This window comes from Pan paniscus, chromosome 1 (assembly GCF_029289425.2).
Source record: "Pan paniscus chromosome 1, NHGRI_mPanPan1-v2.0_pri, whole genome shotgun sequence".
Taxonomy (NCBI): Eukaryota; Metazoa; Chordata; class Mammalia; order Primates; family Hominidae; genus Pan; species Pan paniscus.
The window spans coordinates 1,934,180-1,950,751 of record NC_073249.2 but is presented as its reverse complement, the minus strand read 5'-3'; the positions used below and the strand labels follow the sequence as shown (position 1 = coordinate 1,950,751).

General features: G+C 51.9%; 1 protein-coding gene and 1 non-coding gene across 2 annotated transcripts; one reads left to right on the top strand and one right to left on the bottom strand.

The window, feature by feature from the left end:
- The first annotated feature begins 42 nt into the window (after nt 1-42).
- On the top strand, nt 43-3,799 carry LOC117977716 (endogenous retrovirus group K member 19 Env polyprotein). The gene is made up of 2 exons (XM_034950323.3): nt 43-542; nt 2,771-3,799. The coding sequence occupies exons 1-2, from the start codon at nt 471-473 to the stop codon at nt 3,218-3,220; spliced, it is 522 nt and encodes a 173-aa protein (XP_034806214.1). The 5' UTR covers nt 43-470; the 3' UTR covers nt 3,221-3,799.
- Nucleotides 3,800-5,904: 2,105 nt separating this feature from the next.
- LINC02897 (long intergenic non-protein coding RNA 2897) lies at nt 5,905-7,237 on the bottom strand. Its single transcript, XR_008620129.2, has one exon. It is a non-coding gene; the product is annotated as a long intergenic non-protein coding RNA 2897 (transcript).
- Between the last annotated feature and the right edge of the window lie 9,335 nt (nt 7,238-16,572).

Genomic DNA, 16,572 nt, shown 5'->3' with positions numbered 1-16,572 from the left:
CTCGAAGCCAGGAGGGGGCTTCCAGGTCATAGGTAGGTGAGAGACAAACGGTTGCATTCTTTTGAGTTTCTGATTAGCCTTTCCAAAGGAGGCAATAAGATATGCATTCATCTCAGTGAGCAGGGGATGACTCTGAATAGAATGGGAGGCAGGTTTGCCCTAAGCAGTTTCCAGATTGACTTTCTCCTTTAGCTTAGTGATCTGGGGGGCCCAAAACATTTTCCTTTCCAATTTCCCCCTTTTCTTTTAAAAATATTTTGGAGAAAGCATTTTAGAAGAAAATCAGTCTCTGGTCCCAGGTTTTGTCCGATCTCTCATGGAGTAGCTGGGATTACAGGCACTGGACACCATGCCTGCCTAATTTTTTTTTTTTTTTTTCGTAGAAATGGGGTCTCCCTCGGTTGCCCAGGCTGGTCTCTGGTGCCGAACGCCGGGCTCCCCGTAATCTCTACAAATAATCCAGTGCAGGAATGCCAGAGAGTGGAAAGTGGAGGATGACCGACAAAGGACGCCCGAGTACGTTTTCACTTCAAGCTCTACAGGTAAGTAGGGCGCTCAGAAAACTCCAGAGTAACCTCCGGAAAATACGGGTCAGGCTGAGAGTAAGTTTGCTAATTACTGAAGCCTTGTCCGGCAGTTACTGCGCCGCGGAGGGGTAATTGTGAGTACCCAAAATCTCCCATCTTTGTTCTATCTGGTAAAAAAGTATTCTCTTTGGTTCCCGGAATATGGAACCATGAATGTAAAAGACTGGGACAAGGTCGGATCAGACTTAAAACGAGCACAACAAGAGGGCCACGATATTCCCTTCTTGCTTGGTCTGCGTGGTCTGCAATTAAAACAGCACTGGAGCCCTTCCACACTGAGGAGGAGGAGGAGGAGTTTCAGGATGCCGTAGAAAACTTTAATAATCAGGAGTCTAATTATCAGCAAAGTCAACCATCACAGTCTAGTTTTAAGAAGGGCGAGAAACGGGAAGGTATATATGCTAATCTCCAAAAACTTATAAAAGAAACAGTGCCACCTACTTCGCCTTTAGGGGAAGGTCTGGAATGGCCACCCCCGGCTCAGCCCTACGAATTTTTGGAACTGGAGCCTGAGACGCGGCTTGCCGCTCCCATTGTTGCAGGCCCCGCCAATAACTATGGCGAAGGGAAGCTTCAGGCTCGCCTAACAGCCAATTACGATCAGGGAATGATCCTCTACCACCTGTTAATTGTGGTAGAGGAATGCTGCGAGCCGGTCCAAATACAAATTATGGCACGGGGACAATCCCGTCATCCATTCGCCAGGCATGAGAAATGGGGGATTTGGATGCTTTGCAGTTTCTGGTAATTAATTCCCCAGTTGAGGAGCCCAGAGAACATGCTCAAGCATGCTGGCAGCCACTTCCTTTTAAAATATTAAAATACTTAAAGCAAGCAATTGGACAATATGGGCCAAATTCTCCTTATGTTCATTCCTTATTACAATCTGTGGCTTATAACAGGCGTTTAATACCTATGGATTGGGAGGCACTAGCCCAATCCATTCTGTCCCCCTCTGAATTTCTCCAATTTAAAACCTGGTGGACAGATGAAGCAACAAATCAGGCACGCAGAAATGCTCAAGCCCAACGTCCCGTTAATATCACATCTGATCAATTGCTTGGAATCACATGGGGTACTCTAAATCAACAGAATGGTAATGGGTGATGAGGTTGTTGATCAGGTCAGAACTATATGCCTAAGAGCCTGGGAAAAAATTCACAACCCTGGTACTACTTATCCGTCTTTTAACTCAGTTCGACAGGGTCCAAGGGAGCCTTATCCAGATTTTATTGCCCGTTTGTAAGATGCGGCTCAAAAGGCTATTTCAGATCTTCATGCCAGGAAAGTGATCGTTCAGCTGCTTGCTGATGAAAATGCTAATACAGACTGCCAGGCAGCAATTAGACCTATTAAAGGAAAGGCAGATCTAAATGAGGAAAAAGCTTTAAGTGAATACATTAAAGCCTGTGATGGCATTGGGGGGCACTTATATAAGGCCAGCTTCCTTGCTCAGGCAATGGCTGGACTAAGGGTAACAAAAAACACATGAGTGTTCCCCGGGTCTTGCTATAATTGTGGACAGATAGGACATACAAAAAGAGAGTGTACAAAGAGGCAAAAAAGGCAAAACTCAGGACCGGGCCCCAATTCAAAACGGGGCATTCCCAATTCAGGACGGGACATCCCTGACTCCAAATGGAGTGTTCCCAAATGGATTGAGGCAGGTTTCAACCACCCTCTTCCCCACTTTGGAAAGTCAGCCACAGTCCAGGAAGGTCCCAATGGGAGTTTATGGCCCACTGCCAAACGGCACGGTGGGACTTATACTGGGAAGGTCCAACTTAAAGGGAATTCAAGTACATACCGGAGTAGTGGACTCTGATTGCTACGGAGAAATTCAAATTGTTATCTCCTCCACTGTTCCCTGGAGTGCTAATCCACGTGACAGAATAGCTCAACTGTTGCTTTTGCCGTATGTTATGTTAGGAGAAAGCTCAGAAAAAAGAATAGGAGGATTTGGAAGCACAAATTCAGCAGGCAAGGCTGCCTATTGGGTAAATCAAGTCTCTGACAATAGACCTATTTGTATGGTCACCATTCAAGGAAAACAGTTTGAGGGTCTGGTCAACACAGGAGCAGATGTGTCGATCATAGCTCTTTATCAATGGCCAAAAAACTGGCCCAAACAAAAGGCCCCAGTGGGTCTTGTTGAGGTTGAGGATTTGCTTGTATCTCACCAGGAGAGAATCAGCTTCCTGTCTGGGTACCCACAAGACATCTTAAGCTGTGCCATGAGACAGAGTCCAAGGAAGAGGAAAAGACCTCAGAATGTCTCTGCGCCCCCAGTTTGTCAGACGGCTCAGATGAACATCTCTGTTGAGCAGATGGAAACCAGTAAAACTCCCCAAGCAACTCCACCGACCTGGGGGCAGATGAAGAGACTGGCTCACATTGCAGAAGAGAACCTGAGGTCTCAGAACAAGCCGCTGACCACCAGTAATCTAATGGTAGCTATGATGGCGGTAATCTCCTTGGTGGTGAGTCTTCCTGTAGCAGAGGCAGATCGAAATTACACCTATTCTGCCTACATTCCATTCCCACCACCGATTAGGCCCGTTACATGGTTAGACGCCCCCGTGGAGGTTTATGTTCATGACAGTGTCTGGATGCCTGGACCAACAGATAACTGAGGTCCTGCTCATCCAGAGGAGGAAGGAATGTTAACGAATGTTTCTATTGGTTATCGCTTTCCTGCCATCTGCCTGGGGCCAGCAGCAGGATTTTTAAATTATGATACACAAAGTTGGATGGTTTATGTTCCTGCACATAACGGATCAAAAGCCTTTATTCATGCAATCAGTGGAAGAACATTTCAATCTTTGGACACTATTAAATACCTTGAGCATGGCTATGTTGTGACACATCGCCAGATTAATAAATTTAAACCTAATAAGAACCTCCTGTTATTAAATGGTCAGAAAAGCTAGAGGTGCTAACCTGGGAAGATTATATTGCAAACAGTGCTGCTGTACTACAAAATAATTCCTATGGAATCATCATTGATTGGGCCCCTAGGGGACAATTTGCAGTAAATTGTATTGGACAGAGTGAAGATTGTAGAGAGACTATTTTGCAAACGACTACCCAGATAATGCACCAAAATTACATAGAAGAATTGAAACAAATTACCCTATTAAGTGGGAGGAGAACGGTATGGCTCCTCCAAGCCCAAAAATTATTGATCCAATTATAAGCCCAGAACATCCAGAATTGTGGAAATTAATGACGACTCAAAGCCCAATTCAGATTTGGAAAGCAGAATGTAAAACAGAGACCCATAGTAAAAAACTTCGATTTGTTGTAGCCGTGACCTCTAATCAGATGGTCCCATTGCAGAGTTGTGTTAAACCTCCTTTTATGTTGGCAGTGGGAAAAATTAATATCTTACCTGACTCTCAAACCATATCATGCCTCAACTGTCGTCTTTTTACCTGCATTATTTCTGCCTTTAATAAAGATAATAGCATTTTACTGGTTAGGGCCCAAGAAGGAGTTTGGATACCTGTTTTCCTCAATAGACCTTGGGAGGCCTGTCCCTCCATACATATTATCACTGAAGTACTAAAAGAAATACTTAATAGATCAAAGAGATTCCTATTTACTTTAATAGCTGTGGTCCTGGGCCTTGCTAGTGTTGCTTTGCGCTCTTCTATTCAAACTGCGGACTTTGTGGGTAGTTGGCAGAAAAATTATTCTAAGCTTTGGAATTCCCAAAGCCAAATAGATCAAAAATTGGCAAATCAAATTAATGATCTCCGTCAAACAGTAATTTGGATGGGAGATCGGATAATGAGCTAGGAGCATAGAATTCAAATGCAATGTGATTGGAATACTTCTGACTTTTGTATTACTCCTAGCTCTTATAATGCCACTGAACACGATTGGGAGATGATTAGACGTCACCTACAAGGAAAAGAAGATAATTTAACATTAGATATTGCTAAACCGAAAAAACAGCTTTTTGAGGCATCTCAGGCTCATCTCAGCCTGTTGCCTGGAGCTGATATTCTTACTGGAGCCGCTGATGGCCTTTCTAACACTAATCCTTTAAAGTGGATTAAAACCATAGGTGGATCAATAATTGCAAATTTTATTTTGGTTTGTGTCTGTTTATGCTGTTTATTTTTAGTCTACAGATGCCGACGGCGCCTTGGTAGAGAAGCCAGACACAGTGAACGAAATAGCAATGGCGGTTATTAATAAAAAAAAATTAATAGAGTCGGGCGCAGTGGCTCACGCCTGTAATCCCAGCACTTTGGGAGGCTGAGGCGGACGGATCGCAAGTTGAGGAGATCGAGACCATCCTGGCTAACATGGTGAAACCCCGTCTCTACTAAAATTACAAAAAATTAGCCAGGTGTGGTTGCAGGCGCCTGTAGTCCCAGCTACTCGGGAGGCTGAGGCAGGAGAATGGGGTGAACCCGGGAGGCGGAGCTTGCAGTGAACCGAGATCGCGCCACTGCACTCCAGCCTGGGCGACAGAGGGAGACTCCGTCTCAAAAAAAAAAAAAAAAAAAAAAATTAATAGAGACAAAAAAAGGGGGACATGTGGGAAAGAGAGTTTCTGGAATGCCAGATGAGTTGGTCCCCCCTGCGTGAGACATCCATGGGGAAGCCATGGGCGGCCTCTGAGGAGAAAAGTCTCCTTTTTGCCTTCATGTCTTTATGCATGCCACAGGTGCTGGCGGAGATAACACTCCCTCGAAGCAGTGGAGTATAATCAAACATCTTGGCTCCTCCTGAAACCCGCTCCCACCCATTTCAGTCCGGATAAGTTAAAGATCTTCAATAGTTTAGACACACGCCTTTGGTAGAGGAAATTCACAGAAACCGCCACTGCTATACATCTTATTAAATGAGTCACGAGTTCTCCTTCATTGATTAATCCTTTTCCTCATCCCTTCTTACCCCTCCCATTTGCCCTAAGAACAAAGAGCTTGTAAACCAATAAATTGGGTGGAGGCCGAGAGCTCGGGGCCGTGAGCAAGCCTCCGACGCTCTGGTCCCCTGGACCCGCCTGTTAAACTGTTATTCTCTTTCTAAATCCTTTGTCCCCGCTGCACTCGGGGCACCCGCCGGGTGGACTCGGGGTACCCGCCGGGTGGCGTGGGGCTGGTTTCCCCACCAGGTCTCGAACTCCTGGAGTGAAGCGCTCCTCCCGCTTCAGTCTCCCAAATGGTTGGGATTACAGGCGTGAGCCCCCGCGCCCGGCCAAAGGGCCACTTAGGACCGGCTGTTTCCCCCGACTACACACCCTCGGCCCCCAGCCTCGCGCCAGACACGGCGCCGCAGCCCCAGCGCGCGGGGGTGGAGAGAGCCGCGGGGCAGGGGCGCCCTGTGGGTCCCGCGGTCACGCCGGGTCGCTCGGCCGCACTAGTGGGTCCCGGGCGGGCGCAGGGCCGGGTTACGGGGACGGGCAGGCGCGCGAAGGGCCCGGGGCGCCGGGAGGACTCGGGTTCACAGTCGCTCCCGCTCCGGAAAGTTGGCGGCGGCTGCCCCGGGAGGGACTTCGGCGGGGAGGAGGCGGCGGCGCCAGGTGGCCGGAGTCGGAGGGGTCCGTCCGCTCCCGCAGCCTAGGAGCGCGCCCTCCCCGCCGGTGCCGGGGCCCGTGGTGGGGGTCGCACCCACCGCCGCTTGGCCGGGACCGTCTTGGCTGGCGCCGCCTTGGAGCTCGTAGGCACCGCGCGTGGTGCGGGGCGCGGCCGGGGAGGAGGGACCCAGCGAGCCCGGGGAGGGCCGGGGTCCTGCAGGCGGAGGCGCCGGGGGGAGGGTGTGGGGTCGGGGCCCGCGCGGCGCTGCTTCTGCTCCCGAAGACTGCGGTCGGAGCTGGCGCAGCGGAGGGTGCGGCTCCTGGAGCCGCGGGGCCACCCCGGAGCGCGAGGCCGCAGCGGGGAGTGACCGGAAGTGGCCTCTGCAGCCGCGTCCCTGGGCCCATCTCTGGGACGGCTTTGGCTGAAGCAGGAGGACGGCGTTTGGAGGGTGGGGTGGGCGCGTCCTCTCGGCGGCCCGCATGGACTGACAGCCACCACTGCCCCCACGCTGCCCTCGTGCCCGGGGTTCTAAGAAGTCGAATGCCAGGCGGAGGCGACGGGGCAAATGGCCCAGGCTTGGGAGGCCGCTGGCGGTCCAGGTCCCGCAGGATGTGAAGGATTTTCCAGGAGGGCCCAGGGGCTGGAGGGTGCACAGGCCCATCTTGCACAGGAGCCACGGCCCCGGCCTTAGCTGGGCGGAGCAATTCCGGCGCCGCTGCCCCTTCCCCGCCCGGCCATGCTCGGGTTCCAGGCGGGCTGCTGCAGGGGGCCTGATCCGGTGGACAATCGGCTCCTCACCCCGGCAAGGACCCCCACCTCGGCCGCTGACAGCCTCGCAGGGAGGCCCCAGCGATGAGCAAGGGGGCTGGCGGGAGGGCGGGAGGCCCCGCCGGCCTGAGTCCGGGACAGGTGATTGGCAGGTGAATGAGCTGGAGTGCTGCGTGCCTGGCTGGGGGCCAGGGAAGATCTGCCAGGACCTCAGGGGCTGCAGGCTGCCAACTGCCCGCCCCAGCTCTGGATGCCCTACTCGAACCTCAGTTTCCTCACCTGCCAGGAAGGAGCCGTATGTCAGGGGTGTTTTGACGATTAAACTGGACAATCCAAATAAACTCTCATTAGCCCTCCTTGGCTGCACATCTTTCTGACTTTGTTATGAAACTCTGGAATGCCTGCAGGTGGGGAGGCAGGCAGGCCAGACCTTGGCCCCTGGCTGCATTGTCCCTTCTGGGCACCCCCACTCCTCCTAGCCCCTTTTAAAGCACATACCTAGCGAAACATCTGGACCTCAGAGAGCCTCAGAGAACTTTGCGCATTTCCAAAACCAAAATGCTTTCTTCCCTGACCCCATGTTCTCATCTTACTCCAAAACGCAAATTCCTTGGGCAGCCAGCTTCAGAAAAGGGCCTCAATTTGATGCTTGTTCTCTGGTACCCACCCCAGGGCCCTTTTGATGGAGCATCATTCCACCTCCATCCCCACCCCCTCCCCCCTTGGCTTCCCCCAATACACTGGGGGCTCTTAACTGTAGCAACCTGGATCTGGCCACTAGACTCCCAAGGCAGGGGACAGGGAACACAGTTCCCCCAGCAGACTGGCCTAGCCGTGGCCTGATGAACAGTGATCTCTGGGCAGGAGACCCAGGACAGGAAATATCTCCGCCCTCTACTGTCAGACCCTCCTGCCTTCGGGCTGAGATCACCTTTTGCCACAGTGGGAAAAACTGAGGCACAGGGCCAGTGACCAGCAAAGTCAGGGAGACTGTGACCGGGAAACATGCCCGGGCGCTGAACAGCACTTCCAGGTTGCCACAGCCTTTGGGCGGTTCTTGGCATGTGGCACCCTGGTTGGGTCAGCACCTTGTGGGGTGGGGGTGCTGGCAGGAGCAGGTGCTGTGGGACCCACAGCAGGAGGGGAACATTTTCGCCCTGTCCTGGCACAGCAGTTTTGTTCTCTGATGTGTGTGATGGGAAAAAAAATATCAAAAGAAGAACACTTTATGACACTTTCCAATTAGAAGTTTCCATGTCCATAGTAAAGTTTTCTGGGAGTGTAGCCTTGCCTGTTCATTTACATGTTGTCTGTGGAAGGCTGCGGTCACGCTGCAACTGCAGGGCCCCGTCCTTGAGACGGATGCATTGACAAAGTTGAAAATATTGACCCTCGGCTCTTTAGGGAGTTTCCAGCCCATGCCTGGTTTTGAGCACTGTCTGCTGAGACCCCAGGCTCTGGGCTGGCTCCTTCCTCACTCAGGGCTCCAGTGGCCTCTGCTGGTGTGCCTGTAAGGTGGGGGTGCCACGGGGCCTCCCTATGGGGGTGTTGAGTCCTGGAGTGCCAGGTTTTGGGGTCCCTGCATCACAGTTGACCGTCTCACTGGCAGAGATCCCAGTGCCTGATTCTGGCCAGTAGGAATATTTACTCTTAACCAATGGGGACACCTTGCAGCTGAGCTGCCACCCACCCAGCAGTGGTCCCATGACACCCCCTGTCTGGGTCAAGGTTGGGGCAGGGCTGGTGTCCTGAACTGCATCCTGATGTTCAGCAGCGGTGGCTGCTGGTGCTCAATGCCTTCGAGAGAACGCTGAGGCCAATAGCTGCTGGCAGCGGCTCACCCAGGTTGTGTGTACTGTGCCCTTCTGTGTGCGAGTGACAGGTGAGTGCCTGCAGGGGTCATACCAGGCTGCGTGGAGGGGGCCAGAGGTTAAAGTTCCCTGAGCAGCTGTGTGGTCCAGGAGCAGCCAAGGGGTCTCTGGAGGTGTGGCTGCCACAACCCTACCCTGAAGGTCTTGCTTGTCATTGGTGGAGAGGAGAGGACTCCCAGGAGGTGCTGCCTAAGGGACCCCATTTCCATCTGTGAGGGGCGCCTAGGGTCCTCCTGGGGCGAGTCAGAGACTGAGCCCTTGGGGTGAAAGTCCCTTCTCTGGGCTGAGAAGCAGCAGGCACTGGGGCGTGCCCGCCCACTCGCACCCTCTCCTGCACTGCAGCTGCCCTATCCTCAGGAGGTGAGGAAGATGGGAGGATGAGGCTAAGACACAGGCTGGCCGGGGGTGAGGCCTGCTCCTACCCAGCAAGCCCAGGCCTCAACAGGCAGGTGAGGGACTGAGGCCTGGGGCATGACCTCCCTAAGTCACCTCAGGGTAGAGAAAGAGCTGGGCCACCTAGATGAGTCTGTATGCCTGGCCCTGGGCTCTGGGTAGCAGGCGGGGGGTGGGAGGGGACACCCATGCTGCAGATGGGGAGACTGAGGCACAGGGCTCTGAGGGCTCCAGGAGCAAGGAGGAGGCCAGGGCTGGCCTGTGGGTACTTTGGTGTTGACTCTGGGTGAGGTGGACCCCTGCAGATGTGGGTACAGCAGAGCTCAGGCGGCTGCAATGGGGTGAATGGACCCAGGCGGTAAGGGCACCAGTAGATGACTGCCACAGCCCAGTGCGGGCAGGGTGTCTATGCGGGGCTGTAGATTAGTGCCAGCAGGGTTTGGGTTTCCCAGCAGATGGCTGTGGGTGTGAGACAGCAATCAGGTGGACAATGCCCAGGGGTTCTGGCTTGGAACAGAGGCTGGTGCACATTGCTCAGCTGTAGATGGCCTGGGTGGGGAACTGGGACTTGGTTTGGAGAAGCCAAGAGACGTGCACATGCGAGTGAGTGTCATCCTGGGATGGACACGGTGGGGGGGCAGTCACACAACCTGGGGACCAATGGTGTGTGGGCTGAGCCCCCATGCCCGCTGGAGTGGAGCACGCGAGGAGGTGAGGAGCAGCCAGCCTGGGAGAAGGAAGTCGGGGGAAGCCCAGGGATCTCTCTCTGTCAGTGAGACGGTCAACTGTGATGCAGGCACCCCAGGGGGCCAGAGGCCAGGACAGCAGTGGATCCTGGGATAGGATGAGAATTCTTTTGGCTGTGCTGTCCCCATGGCCCCTACTCCTGACCACATACTCTGGTACTCTCGCCCTGAGTCCCTGCTTGCCCCCGCCTACCTGACCATCCCAGGTAGGAATTAGGCATTTTCATCCCATGTGAGCTTGGGCTGTGAGGGTCCTGGGACAGCAGCATTTCAGAAGGCACTGTCTGGCCGTGGACAGCATTGTTGAGTCACTGTGGGTGCCCGGTCCTGAGAAAGAGCCCCTGGTGCAGTTTTCTAGGCTCTGACTGTCTCCTGGGGTCTCTGCCCCCTATCCCGGGAAGCCTGGGAGGGCAGCTCAGAGCTCTAGGAGGTGCCTCTTCCCAGCATCTGTCCACACTGTGCTCACCAGTGCCTTGGCGTCATCCCCTGAGAGGTGGGCATATGTCCCTGTGGTTGGGTGACAGCAAGGTCATCAAGGGGAGGGGGCGTGTCCCTGTGGGCAGGTGACAGCAAGGTCATCATGGGGAGGGGTTATCTTCCTCCTGGGCCCCTGGTGCCCCCTCCTGGGGGATGACAGTTCAGCATTTCCAAGAGTCTTGGCAGGAAGGCTGCCCCCAAACCAGTCCTTAGGAAGGAGAAAACCGTTGGGCTGAGGGTAGAGGCTGCAGCAGCCCTGGACACCAGAAGGGGGCAGAGGCGGGGCCTCCTGGATGCCATCCTCCCCCGGTACCCACCAAGCCCTGGAGCTCTACAGAGGGAGGCCTAGGGGCGCAGATTCTAGTGGGCCATCGCTGCCCAGCCATCTCTGAGGCTCCCAGTTCTCCAGGCAGCCGGATTTCCCCTTCTGGTAAACTGTTCCCAAGGCCTGTGCCGGTTCATGCACCCAGCTGGGTCCTGGGCCTTCTCCTGGTGGGCCTGCCTCAGTGTACTTCCTTGGGCAGGTGGGTACTCTGCTGGCAGATGCCCTTATGACCTGAAGGCCTCAAGGTCTGTCCCGGTTCATGCACCCAGCTGAGTCCTGGGCCTTCTCCTGGTGGGCCTGCCTCAGTGTGCTTCCCTGGGCATACTGCCATACTCCACTGGCAGATGCCCTTACGACCTGAAGGCCTCAAGGCCAAGGTGGAGCACCCTGGACCTCTCAGCAGGAGCTGCCAGTTGGAGGAAGCAGAAGGGAGGGGACACATGGCCCAGCTCTGAGAAAGCCTGAGATGGGGGAACATGACGTCGGGGCTCCTGGGAACCTCGTCTACTTCGGCAGGGGTCTTTGAAAGGCCAACACTCCCTACACAGGAGGAAAAACCAAGATTGCAGGCGAGGGCAAGGTTGGAAGGGCGTCGGGTCAGACGGGCCTCTGCTCCCCACCTTGGCTATGGCCTTCCCGTGCACTCTGCCAGCAGGGACCCCACTGGACTCAGCTCCAGCGGGTGGACAGGAACCAGCTTGTGGTGCCAGACACCAACACCATTTGCTTCTGATGCCTGACCATGGGCAACTCTACTCCCTCCATCTGGCTGAAGAGCCAGAAGAAGTTCTGTGGAAAGCATCACACGCGAGCATCGAGGTGGGCCTGGAGGGTGGTGGGGGCAGGGCTGCCATCCTCTCTCGCCCTTCCACTTGCAGCCGAGGCACCGGCAGTAGAGTCTGGTTATAAAGAGTGCGGTGCCTTCAGACTGCTGTTTTCCACCCATGTCATGAAGAACAAGCTCAGCAGCATCCAGCAAACTTACGTGCTGGACAGGCTGTGTGTGGGCTGTGGCCTTCAGGCAGGGAGCATGAAGTGAGGTAGCCCTAAGCCCAGCTGGGCCCCCTCAATGTGTTCTCCTCACCAGCGCCTTCTGCTAGGCAGCGAGGTGCAGCTCCATGGCAGGTGTACAGCACCTTAGCACATGGAGGTGAATGGCAGCAAGGCGGGCCTGGACAGCACACACTACCTCACTGTTCTCAAGGTGGGCACCACCATTGGCTGGGTACTGGGTGGACAGCATGCCCTACCTCACTGTTCTCAAGGTGGGCACCACCACTGGCTGGGCACAGGGTGGACAGCATGCCCTACCTCACTGTTCTCAAGGTGGGCACCACCGTTGGCTGGGTGCAGGGTGAACAGCACGCCCTACCTCACTGTTCTCAAGGTAGGCACCACTGTTGGCTGGGTACGGGGTGGACAGCACACCGTACCTCACTGTTCTCAAGGTGGGCACCAACCCTGGCTGGGTACAGGGTGGACAGCACGCCCTACCTCACTGTTCTCAAGGTGGGCACCACCCCTGGCTGGGTACAGGGTGGACAGCATGCCCTACCTCACTGTTCTCAAGGTGGGCACCACCATTGGCTGGGTACAGGGGAATGGGCAGGCTGGAGGCCTCGCTTCACTGAAGTCTTCACTTCACGGGTAGATTTCATTGAAATCTACTAGCATTATAGAATTTTTGGAGTAACCTATGAAAGACAAAATTATGTTGGAAGGCTGAAGCGGGAGGATCACTTGAGTCCAGGAGTTTGAGACCAGCCTGGGAAACGCAGTGAAACCCCATCTCTACAAAAAATACAACAATCCCAGCACTTTGGAAGGCCGAGGTGGGCGGATCAAGAGGTCAGGAGATTGAGATCATCCTGGCTAACATGGTGAAACCCCATCTCTACTAAAAAAAAAAAAAAAAATTAGCTGGGCGTGGTGGCGGGCACCTGTAGTCCCAGCTACTCGGGAGGCTGAGGCAGGAGAATGGCATGAACCCAGGAGGCGGAGCTTGCAGTGAGCCAAGATCGCGCCACTGCACTCCAGCCTGGGCGACAGAGCGAGACTCCGTCTCAAAAAAAAAAAAAGAAAAATGAGCTGGATGTGGTGGCGGCAGCACTCCAGCTACTCAGGAGGCTGAGGTGGGAGCAATTTTCCTTCTTGAACCCGGGAAGTCGAGGCTTCAGTGAGCCCAGATGGTGCCATTGCACTCCAGCCTGGGAGACAGAGTGAGACCCTGTCTCAGAAAAAAAAGGTACCAGCAGGAAACAAAATCCTGTGCACTGAGTAGTTCTCCAGGATATGAACTTGTTGGTTCATATAGAACCTGCTATGAACCAAGGTCCAAAATTAGATGTGGTTTCTCCTAAAGAATGTGTCAATTCATAAAAGTGGGAATCACTCCTGTGACTGTCTCTCATAATTGGTTCAAAAACATTTGCTTTTCTCTCTGCAACTTTGTATATTTTTAAATTAATTAAATCTTTTTACTATGATATGTGTATTTATCCTATTTCATCTCGGGTTTACCTTGATAATTTGTTCCTAATGAGATATTTATTCTGAATTTGTAGTATTCCATTGTTTCCATGTTTTTAGGTTTTCTGGGCAGTCGACATGGATGATTTATGAGGGTAGGGCTTTGGTGTCATCAGTGAATGACCAAGAGTTTTCTTTTCTTTTCTTTTTAAGAGACAAAATCTTGCTCTGTCATCTAGTCTGGAGTGCAGTGGCATGATCTTGGCTCACTGTAACCGCCGCCTCCTGGGTTCTAGCAATTCTCCTGCCTCAGCCTCCCGAGTAGCTGGGACTACAGGTGCATGCTGCCATACCCGGCTAATTTTTTGTACTTTAGTAGAGACGGGGTTTCACCATGTTGCCCAGGCTAGTCTCAAACTCCTGAGCTCAGGCAATCCACCTGCCTTGGCCTCCCAAAGTGCTGGGATTACAGGCGTGAGCCATGGTGCCCGGTGACCCAGAGTTTTCTCTGTTGTAGCATGACAAATATAAGGATAGCTGATATACTTAATACTCATTTTTATTGTGTGAGTCAAATGAGTTATTGAATCTAAAGGAAACCAGTGAAACATGCCATTTGACTTTGGATTATCTCAAGACAGCACACTGAGCCCACCTCCACTGTTTCATTAATATTTAGATAGGACAGAAAAGCAAATGTTGATAAGAACAAATACTACACCACTTAATAAATAATAAATGGTATGAATAATGGAAATTTGATGAATCAGATGAATCAGTACTTATTTAGTTCATACGATGTGTTAGTCATTATTCTAAGTGATTTATACCTATACACTTAATACCTAATCATTTAACATGTATAACACAATGATTTATGGAGAATGACACATTGATAATCATATTAGGTGGCATTAAAACCATAGAAATAAAAATGTCCTGGTATATAACACATAAATGAACACAGGAAAGTTAAATAACTTGATTAAAAAGTGTGACTTCAATAGCAAAGACATGGATTCAACCTAAATTCCCATCAACAGTGAAGTGGATAAATGCCCATCAACAGTGAAGTGGATAAAGAAAATGTGGTACATTTCTTTACCATGGAATACTATGCAGCCATAAAAAGGTGAGGTCTCCCTATGTGTCCTAGGCACTGGAGTGCAGTAGCTATTCACAGGCACACTTCAGCCTCAAACTCGTGGGCTCAAGCAATCCTCCCACCTCAGCCTCCCAGATAGCTGAGATGTCAGGTGTGTGTCGCCATGCCTAGCCCTGGGAGTTTTGCAGTAACACCCGTTGAAGTGCACAAGGCGATGACCTTTATGTCAGATCTTTCAAAATAGTTCAAGTAACAACGGTCGTCCCCAGTTATGTTCTCATGTGTTTCACGGTGCTACAGAGAGATGTTTCTGCTGATGGTGGCCACGTGGTTGAGTTCTGATCAACGAGACTTAGAAAGAAGTGCCTGGGGAAGGATGGACTTCTGCAAATTAAAAAGCAAAATGGCTTCCAACCTAATTCCCCATGACTATGAGCTTACTGTTTCCTCCTGGTTGCTGTTTGGAATGTGGTTTGATGCCTGGAGGTGGGACAGCCAACTTGGACCATGAAGGAATAAGCATGAACACAATAACTAAGCATAGACAATGTCAGAGAGAGAACATGAAAACAAACTGGTATCTCATAAGATCACTGGACTATTTCATCAATCATGGGCTGCTACCTCTTCAACAGTGTACATGAGACACAATACACATATTATGTTCTTTTTTTTTTTTTTTCTGAGACGGACTCTTGCTCTGTCACGCAGGCTGGAGTACAGTGGCGCGATCTCGGCTCACTGCAATCTCCGCCTCCCGGGTTCATGCCATTCTCCTGCCTCAGCCTCCTGAGTAGCTGGGAGTACAGGTGCCCACCACCACGCCCGGCTAATTTTTGTATTTTTAGTAGAGACGGGGTTTCACCGTGTTAGCCAGGATGGTCTCGATCTCCTGACCTTGTGATCCGCCCGCCTCGGCCTCCCAAAGTGCTGGGATTACAGGCGTGAGCCACGGTGCCCGGCTCTGATTCTGTGGCTTTTAGTACATCCACAGAGTTGCCCAACCATCATCACAGTCAATTTGAGATGATCACCCCACAAAGAAATTCTGCATCCTGTAGCAGCCAACTCCTTTCCCCCCAGCCTATGCAACTTTCTGTCTAATCTACTAATCTACTTTCTGTCTCTATTTGCCAATTCTGGACATTTCATATAAAAATAAAATCATGCAATATGTGGGGTTCGTGTGTGTGTGTATGTGGCTTCTTTCACTTAGCCAAATACTTTCAAGGTTCATGCATGTTGTAGTATGTATCAGCATTTCATTCCTTTTGTTTTGTTTTAGAGACAGGGTCTCGCTCTGTCACCCAGGCTGCAGTGCAGTGGTGTGATCATGGCTTACTGCATCCTCGACCTCCCCAGGCTCAGGTGATCCTCCCACCTCAGCCTCCCAATAGCTGGGACTACAGGCACAAACCGCCATGCCCGGCTATTTTTTTATTTTTTTGCATTTTTAGTACAGACGAGCTCTCATCATGTTTCCCAGGCTGGCAACTCCTGGGCTCAAGTGATCCACCTGCCTACGCCTCCCAAAGTGCTGGGATTACAGGCATGAGCCACAGCGCCCGGCCTTCATTCCTTCTTATGGGTGAATAAGATTTCATTGCAAGGATAGACCACATTTTATCCTCTGACGGACACTGGAGACTTTTTCACACATTGGCTGTTACGAATGCTGCTGCTGTGAACATTTGTGTACTAGCTTTTTTGTGGATGTTTTAATTTCTCTTGTGTATCTGTACCTGGGGGTGGAGTTTTTGGGTCAAATGGTACCTCTATGTTTGAATTTTAGAGGGGTTGCCAGACTTTTCCAGAGTGGCTGCGCCATTATGCAATCCCACCAGCAGGGTGTGAGGTTCCAATTTCTCCGTATCTTCACCGACACCTGTTTTTGTCTTTTTTTTTTTTTTTTTTTGAGGCGGAGTTTCGCTCTTTCCCCAGGCTGGAGTGCAATGGTGCGATCTCCACTGACTGCAACCTCTACCTTCCCGTTTCAAGTGATTCTCCTGCCTCAGCCTCCTGAGTAGCTGGGATTACAGGCGTCTGCCATCACACCCGGCTAAATTTTGCATTTTTAGTAGAGACGGGGTTTCACCACATTGGCCAGGCTGATCTCAAACTCCTGACCTCCTGATCGGCCCGCCTCGGCCTCCCAAAGTGCTGGGATTAAAGGCGTCACCGCACCCAGCCATCTGTTTATTTATTTCATTTTAGTCATCCTACTGGGAATGCAGTGGTATCTCATTGTAGTTTTTGGTAACAGCTTTATTGAGAGAGGATTCAAACCACATACAATT

Excerpts from the sequence above, each read along its gene's own strand:
- LOC117977716 (XM_034950323.3), top strand. The coding sequence starts at position 471 with ATGCCAGAGAGTGGAAAGTGGAGGATGACCGACAAAGGACGCCCGAGT. Across the intron at positions 543-2,770 it reads TTTCACTTCAAGCTCTACAG|GAGAGAATCAGCTTCCTGTC; the intron begins GTAAGTAGGGCG and ends GTATCTCACCAG.